The 8,963-nt window shown below is 48.9% G+C and overlaps 1 protein-coding gene across 1 annotated transcript; it reads right to left on the bottom strand.

Annotated features, from left to right (window-relative positions):
• Positions 1–944: 944 nt before the first annotated feature.
• On the bottom strand, positions 945–2,081 carry LOC123065322 (uncharacterized). The gene is made up of 3 exons (XM_044488649.1): positions 1,828–2,081; positions 1,672–1,733; positions 945–1,505 (listed from the first exon to the last, which is right to left on the bottom strand). The coding sequence occupies exons 1-3, from the start codon at positions 1,931–1,933 to the stop codon at positions 1,353–1,355; spliced, it is 321 nt and encodes a 106-aa protein (XP_044344584.1). The 5' UTR covers positions 1,934–2,081; the 3' UTR covers positions 945–1,352.
• Positions 2,082–8,963: the final 6,882 nt, after the last annotated feature.

Raw genomic sequence — 8,963 nt, 5'->3', positions numbered from 1 at the left:
AAATGTCACCAAGCCATGTAAAACAGATACAAAAGGTAACGAAAGCGCATGGGCTTCAATGCCCGATATTTCGCTGAGCTCCAACTCGAGCATGGCCATCGCTAGGGTTCCAGTGCCGCCGCCGGCCCACCTCGCCACTACCAGCCAGGTCGTCGCCGCCACCGGTCCGGGCTCCCGCCGCAGCCCATCTTCCTCCGCCACCCCTATGCCATCTGTCACCGCCGGGACTCCGAAGATCCAAACAGGTTGGATACTAGCATGATACAAAGGGCAACGATACCATGTACTAGATTTCCAACAACATCTACCGATTGGGAGATATGAGATGTTCAACCATCATCATTCTTCTTTGCGAAATGTCATCGAAAGGGCGTTTGGTGTTCTCAAGATGAAATGGCGAATTCTCGGAGGCATACCTGGGTATAAACTCGAGACCTAAAAGATGATTGTCATTGCATGCATGTGTCTCCATAATTGGATTCATGACAGCAAGTTACGTGATGAGCATTTTGGCAAGTTTGACAATGATGCATATGTGCAACCTCCATTGTCGTTTACAGGTGCCAACACTCTACCACCATAAGATGATGATGGTACCATGAACAACACGCGAGGCGATTGCTGCTAGTCTCATACCTTGAGATTATTCGTTCTATGTTTAGTTCGCCCATTTTTCTTTTTTTTGAACTTAGTTCGCCCACTTTTGCAACGAACAAAACTTTAAAATATTTGTAGTTGTAATATTTAGCATTTTATGATATTTGTAAATCACTTTCGCACTCATATTCGACAAGATACTATTCGAAATAATAAAGTGTTAACAGTCCATCGAACAATTTCTGTCTAAGGGTACTTGCAGGCATTTCAACGCATAACTGAATCCACAATCTTAAACTGGAATCTCAGAAAAGAAGTCGACTGCAGATTATGTGGAAAGCAGATTATGAAATAAAAATTTTAGTTCTGCAGAATCCCGCCCGAAAAGAGCTCGGCCATAAACATGCGAAGAACAAGGACGAACACACGTACCATACGGTACGGCTTGCCGTCACAAGTCACAATGTTCAGGTCCAGCAGCCGGTGGCCGAAAGAGCGGAAGCAAAGAAAGCGAAGCAGTAGCGGAAGACAAAATCAACGTAGGAAAGGGAAAAGCGAAAAGCGAAGCTACGGGCCTACAGCGCGGCACGCGGCCGCGTCGACAGCTAGCCGTGCGCACAGGCACGGGTGGTGGTGATGGTCGCGTGCGCGCGAACCAACCTAGCTGTAACTAGTACCAGATCTGGTGACGAGCAGCTGCCTAGCTAGGCCGGCGCGCATTGATCTCGCGGGCGCGGCGGCCGTGGTGGCCGCTGTCACGGGTGCGGACCCTCCGGGTTGTGCCGGCCATTGGCGCCATACCGGGGATAGTCCTCGATGTCAACCTCCATCACTACCCTCACCGGTCCTCGCCCTCGCCCTCGGTCCTCCACGGTGGTCGTCGTGAACCCGGGCGCTGCCTCCTCATCCTGCATATATACGACGGATGAAACACAAAAGGTTGATCTCCACTCCAGTTTTGCTATGTGCATCAGCAACTATCTAAAAGGGCAAGTATACTAGGAGTAGCGTAGAGCGTTTTCTCTTCTCCTAGACTAATCAATCGGTGGGGATGGAGAGTGGGGCAAGGCAAACCTGTGGCGCGGCCTTGCCCAGCGCAGTCGCCGCTCCATCCTTCCGGTGAGGGTCAGCACTCGCTGCACGGATCGACGAAGCGATTGATCTGTAAGACAAACAGTCGCACCAAGCAAGAACAAGAAGAGAGACGGGTAGTATTCGCCTGGTGCGTACCTGCAGAAGCCGCGGCGCCGAGGCGAGCAAGGCAGCAGAGGGAGAGGAGCACCAGGAGCGCCGCGACGAGGCGCCGTTGCCGTTGCTGCTGCTGCGGCTGCGCCATCACATTGCCGAGCGCCACCAAACCAGGGAATCCTCTCTCTCTCCCTCCCTCCCTCCCTCCCTCCCTCCCTCGCGCGCACGCGCGTGTGAATGAAGGAAGACAGACAGATGTGTTCTGCTTCGTTCTTTGCTTGGCTTCTCCTCTTGGGCGATTTGACTTGTGCACAGTGGCCGCTTTATACAGAGAGCGTCGGCTCATCCGCGCGGGTGCGACGAGTAGGAGTGGGGGGATCCGTGGGTGGCGGCCTCTACGTTACCGACGAAAACGCAGACGTTCAAAGAGCCGTCTGGATAGATAGGTGCGAACAAACAAACGACGTACAAACGCAAATGTTTGACTGCCGAAACACTGTTCACACGGAGCGAAGGGGTCCGTCTGGTCAACCACCGCACTATTTATCGCCTCTTTCGCTCTGCGCGCTGTCGGGCAGGCGCACGACTTTTGTTGGCATATGCCGAGATTCCGGGTGCGCGCCAGCCACGGGCCACGGCCCTCCTATTCTAAGCAAAACCTGGGATGGGATCACCAACCGCTTATTATTTAAGCGTTTGAAAAATTGGCAAGCTCCAGCTTAGGATCTGCTCCCCCACTTGTGTGGTTATAGTAAAATAAATCGCGCCACAGCAAATGGGGTTCCGCAGATCACACAGAGAAACCCAATTTTTTTGTCAGGTCTCATGATTCGAGGTTTGTCTCATGCTTTCGGCTTAGCTGGTCGGTGTTTGGCTTGGCTGTCATATGCCCATCGACCTCTCATCGAGTAAAATGCACGAATCAGGACCCAGATTAACTGAGCTCGAGCCGGTGAACAGTAAAATCTGAAAATATTGTAAAAAAATATATCAAAAAACTGTTTTTAGCAAAATTTCATAATGTTTCGAATGATTGCAAAATTTCGTCATAGAATGACATTTGTGGAAGTCGTGGTAAAAATACAAAATCAACACTCCAAATATAACTTTTTTGAGCACCAGTTTTTGTGCCACGACTTCTAGGTATGTCATTTCAGGATGAAACATTGCAAGGCACTGAAAACATTTACCAAACTTTGTCACAACAAAGTTTAGATTTTTTTAATTGTTATTTTAATTTTTTTTGGGGGATTTTATTGTTCACTCAAGCTCATATGAGCTCGAACTAAAAAGGACACTTATGTGAGAACGCCATAATAGCAGCGTCATTAACGAAAAACCACCACACTAGCGGTGTCATTAATGATGGCAAATTTCATCGCGCCGAAAAATGATAGTGATAGAAAACACTGGAAAAAATATTTGAACACGATTTGACGTGGCAAACCCCTCGTGCCGACAGAGTGGATGGCCATTGACGGTTGATCAGGACCGGCTCGGTCCGATGAACCCAGCTGCACTGGCACGTTCACTTGTTAGCGAAGCGGACGTTCCTTCTAGCGCCGCAAACGACCGTTCACTGTAACACCCCCAGTGTCATGCTACAGTGACCTCATACTAATGGTGCCAAGTCATCATGATTGACTAGGCTGATCATCTTTGATTAATATCTCTTTCCAAATTCCACTTTAAATCAAATTCAAATTGTAAGTGAAATACAGAAATTCACAAATATGAAAACTAAAATGTTTATCATGTGAAAAATAATCCATAACTAATTATGGTGGTGAACCAACATTTTTATAAAGTGTCTAAGTGCCCTAAAGCAATTAAAATAGTGGAAAAACAATAATTTAAATGCATTTTAAATTATAAAAATTACAAACTATTTTAATTCACGTGCCAAACTAATTTTAGCCGTGTCCTAAATCATAATACAGTTTTATGTGCAACTTTGATATTGAAACTAAAATAAATTGAAACTAAAAGAAAACATAAAACAAGATAAAAAGAAAAACAAAAGCAAGGGAAAAAGAAAGGGGGGGGGGGGGCTTTCCCCCTGCCCCCTAGGCCTTGCCACTCAAACCGGGCCATTGGCCCACTGCCCCTCCCCGGTCGTATCTCTCCTTACCTTTTCTTGATTGCGGCAGAGGGCCTTTCGTGCCTTTTAAAGACAAGTTCTAATTCGTCAGGGTTTGAGGGTATTAAGGTGGCAGCGTCTGCACCGCCTATAAATCATCTTCTGTTTGCTGACGACAGCCTGCTGCTATTCAAGGCAAGTGATCAAGGTGCGACTAGGATTTCAAACCTGCTAGAAACCTATTGTAATGCTTCTGGGCAGAGAATCAATCATGCAAAATCGTCCATATTTTTAGCAAGGGGTGTCCGCAAAATCTTCGAGATAGTATCAAGCAGAATTTGAATGTCCAGAACGAATCTTTAAGTGACCGGTACTTGGGTATGCCTACAGATGTTGGACAGTCCAAGATGGGCACGTTCAAGTACTTGCGCGATAGAGTTTGGGAAAAAGTAAGAGGTTGGATGGAGAAATTATTATCAGCAGTCGGGAAGGAAGTGTTAATTAAATCGGTGGCTCAAGCTATTCCGGTTTACTCTATGGCTTGTTTCAGATTACCCCGAGGCTTGTGTGACAACATCAATGCTATCATCCGTCAATTCTGGTGGGGTAGTAAAATGGGCAAGAGAAAGCCCGCGTGGGTCTCGTGGGATGTTATGACAAAACCAAAATACTTGGGAGGAATGGGCTTTAGAGACATCGAGATCTTCAACTTGTGCTTGTTGGCTCGGCAAGCATGGAGGCTGCTCGATGATCCACTATCTCTTAGTGCAAGATTGCTTAAGGCAGTCTATTTCCCAAATACGTCTTTCTTGGAGGCAGAGTTGGGTAGCAACCCTTCACAGATTTGGCGAGCGGTGCTGGATGGAAGAGATATTTTGAAACAAGGCATCATCAGGAGAATTGGGAACGGGGCAACCACAGACATTTGGAACACAAACTGGATTCCCAGGATTGGGCCGATGCGACCGATCATTTCGTTAACGGATGATCCGCCGTCTAGGGTTGTGGATCTGATTGACCACACCACGGCGACCTGGCGCGAAGATGTCATTCGGGCAACCTTTCTTCCTTTTGATGCTGAAGCGATTCTTTCCATGCCCCTGTGTACGAGGGCGATCGAGGATTTCTGGGCTTGGACAGGAGAGCGGAGTGGTAGATTTTCGGTAAAGTCGGCCTATCACTTAATTCAAAACAAAAGGGAGCATAGGGAGAACTGGATGGAAGAGAAGGCCGGCACCTCTGATCTTCGGGATAACAGTACTGCATGGACTGATTTATGGCACACAAAGGTACCATCCAAGCTGAAAGTTTTCCTCTGGCGCTTAGCAAGGCACTCGATGCCTACAGCAGATCTCCTCCACCACCGAAATATGTCCACAACGAGAACATGTGCGGTGTGCGGGCGAGATGATTCATGGAGACACGCTCTGCTGGAATGCACAAATTCACAGTGCACATGGGCACTTTCTGATCAACATTTGGTGGAACAAATAAGTCTGAATGATGAGGCCAATGCAAGAATTTGGCTCTTTAATTTGCATGATACTCTGAACCAGGAGGAGTATACGGTTTTAGTGGTGATGCTATGGGCCATTTGGCGAGCTAGAAGGAAAGCGATCTATGAGGACGTGTTCCAGAGCCCCCAAGCCACAAACCAGTTCATCATATCCTACTTGAGGGATCTAAAAATCATACAGGAGCCAGGGTCAGAGAGAAGGCAACAAACTGCTGCCGACCAACGCGATGGCTTCCTCCCATGGATGGTTGCCACAAGATTAATGTGGATGCAGCAGTCGCACGTGGCAGAGGGGTGGCGGCTGCAATTTGCCGCGACAGCAATGGTTCTTTCCAAGGTGCATGAGCAATCGTGATCAGGGGAATGAGTGATGCTCCAACGTTGGAATCCCTTGCTATAAGGGAAGGGCTTGCTTTGGCAGATGATCTAAATGTGCGACATGTTCACCTTGCTTCGGACTGTCAGGTTGTAATCGATGACCTCAAGCAAACGAATCCAACTAGCTATGGTGCTATTCTACATGAAATAACGGAGCACCAAGTCTCTTTTGGGGTTTGTAACATTGTGCATGAGTTTAGAAGCTCGAATTTCGAAGCTCACAATCTAGCAAAGCATGTTTTGAAGCTAGGGGTGGGCCGCCATGTTTGGTTAGGACACCCCAGAAACTTGTCTTTCATTTCTGTAAACATTGATGCAGTTTAAATAAAGCTTCGCGAGATTGTCTCAAAAAAAACTGACCGGGCAAACCCCCTCCCTCGCTCGTCCCCGTCAGACCGGGAGCGACGCCCCACGCTGCCACGCCGACGGGGGGATAAGGGCGCCTCCACCCGCCCCGCGATGCCTCGGCCCCCTGGCATCCGCCTGCTCCACTCACCTCTCCCACTCCCGCCCCCTCTTCCTTTCCGCCTTGCCCGAGCGCTTCGGCCGCCGCCGTCGCCGCGACGTCTACGCGGCCACTACGTCCACTGTGCGCGCCCCTCCGTGCCTGCCGGCTTCGCCCTCGACCGCTTCATCACCTGCGCCAAGCAGCTCGCGCCCGGAGCCACCACCATCCCCTCCAACCATGGACTCCCGCGCTGCCACTCGATGTGCTCACCTCCGACCACCCCGTGGCCCCATCGACCTCTTCGTCTACCCTGCTGTGAGCTCCCGCTCCTCCTGGACCCCCCACCCGTTCTCTCCCGTGCACCGTAATTAGTTCCCAACTCGTCCAGGCCGACGAACCCGTTCACTCCCGAGCCCGTCGCCACCGTAGAGAGATGCGCTACGTCGCCCGCGTCGCATAGCACTTCCTCCCGGGCCAATTGGTAGCCGGGAGTGCCATTCTGACATGCTGACATCGCTTTGTTGGTCACCGGCATTGCACAGGCGCACCATTGGCCTCGTCCGGCTGCGCCCTGGCCACCCCGAGTCACGTTCTATTCGCTCTACACCGCCCCTACGTCGCCCGTGCTTTTCCCTCACCGTGCCTTGGTTGTGACCGCTGATGAGGATACAGACCTGGGGTAGGGTCATAGGCCTGACCTATACAATTCAGAGAGGTTGTTGATGCTTGTGGGCTGGAGGATATTGGGTACGTTGGCATGGACTGGACGTTCGAGAAAAAAGTTGCAGGGGGCAAGTATTGTCGCGTCCGGCTTGATCGGGCGTTAGCTTCCAACGAGTGGTGTCGAAGGTTTCCTTTTGCTGCCCTACGGCACCTCTCTGCAGTTAAATCAGACCACTCCCCTATCTTACTAATGAATGAATTGGAAGCTAATAATAGAAGAATTGCTATTGCTCGTCCATTCCGGTACGAGGTAATGTGGGAGCGGCATGAGGAGTTTAACCAGATTTTGCAGCAAGCTTGGATGTGTAAACCGAAGAGCTGCACTACAACAGAGCTACGTGAGAAGCTAGAGCACGTGGCGGCTGCGTTGTCGGCGTGGAGCTCGCAGTCCTTTGGTTCTATACGTAAAGAGCTACGGGAGCTCAAGGCTAGGCTAGATGCCATGCGAGCTGAGCCATGCAGGCTCTGTCCCACACATGCAGAACTCAAAGTACAGGAAAGAATCGCCGAGTTAAACTACAGGGAGGAGATTCTCTGGCGCCAACGTTCCCGCATAGAATGGCTGATGGAAGGAGACAACAACACTACCTTCTTTCACAGGAAAGCATCGACGCGCAAGAAAAAGAACCGAGTGGAAAAACTTGTACGTGCTGATGGAAGTCTATGTGAGGATCAGGAAGAGCTCGGCAAGATCACAACCGAGTTCTACAAGAATCTCTATTCAACGGAAGGAACAGTAGGCATTGAGGAAGTTCTCTCTCACATCCCTTGTAAGGTGTCTACACAGATGAATCAACAGCTTGATGCCCCTTTTTGCGAGCAAGAAGTAAAGGACGCATTATTTCAAATGTTCCCTACAAAGGCCCCAGGCCCGGATGGCCTGCCGGCACACTTTTTTCAGAAAAATTGGGACCTTTGTCGTGAAGAAGTGACTGTGATAGTTTTGCGGATTCTTAATGGAGAAGACTCCCTGGAAGAGATTAACAAAACTTTCATTGTTATTATTTCTAAGGTATCAAAACCAACACTTTTGTCATAGTTTCGACCTATTAGCTTGTGTAACGTGATATATAAAATTGTCTCGAAAGTGCTTGCTAACCGTCTGAAGCTTATCCTTCCAGAGATCATTTCTATGGAGCAATCTGCTTTTGTTCCAGGTAGGCTCATTACGGATAATGTGATCACTGCATATGAATGCTTACACTACATGAAAGTGAAGAGGGGGAAGAAGAATACATATTGTGCTCTAAAACTCGATACGATGAAGGCATATGACCGGGTGGAGTGGAATTACCTGGAACAAGTCATGCTCAAGTTGGGGTTCAGTGCTAATTGGGTGGACATAATCTTGCGGTGTGTCTCCTCGGTATCTTTTTCGGTGCTCTTTAATGGTGGTAGGCTGGAAGAATTCAAGCCTTCTCGGGGGCTCCGTCAAGGGGATCCTATTTCACCTTACTTATTTCTTCTAGCAGCTAAAGGATTATCATGTTTGTTAAAGGGCCACAGCAATAATGATGATGTTGTCGGGATCAAAGTTGCGCCTACTGCTCCCTCAGTTAATCATTTGCTTTTTGCAGATGACAGTATTTTATTTTTCAGAGCTAACAGTCTGGGTGCCCAACAAATCAAGAAGTCCTTGGACCATTACTGTCATGCTTCAGGACAACGGATAAATATGGACAAGTCCTCGGTCTTCTTTGGCAAGGGCTGTTCGGAGACCACCCGTGGGCAGATTAAAGATCTACTTGGAGTCCAAAATGAATCATTAGCAGAGAAGTATCTTGGGCTACCTTCGTCCGTGGGGCGCTCCAAAAATGGGGTGTTCAAATACTTGAAAGATAGAGTTTGGGCAAGAGTAAGGGGGTGGATGGAAAAAGCTTTGTCTTGTGGAGGGAAAGAAATCTTGATTAAATCCGTCGCTCAGGCTATCCCCACTTATTCTATGGCGTGTTTTAAGCTGCCCCGAGGTCTTTGCGATCACATTAATTCCTTGCTGAGGAAATTTTGGTGGGGCAGCAAGGACGGCGAGCGCA

The sequence above is a fragment of the Triticum aestivum genome, chromosome 3B (assembly GCF_018294505.1).
Source record: "Triticum aestivum cultivar Chinese Spring chromosome 3B, IWGSC CS RefSeq v2.1, whole genome shotgun sequence".
In the NCBI taxonomy this organism is placed as follows: domain Eukaryota; kingdom Viridiplantae; phylum Streptophyta; class Magnoliopsida; order Poales; family Poaceae; genus Triticum; species Triticum aestivum.
This window is presented reverse-complemented; position numbering and strand designations above follow the sequence as displayed.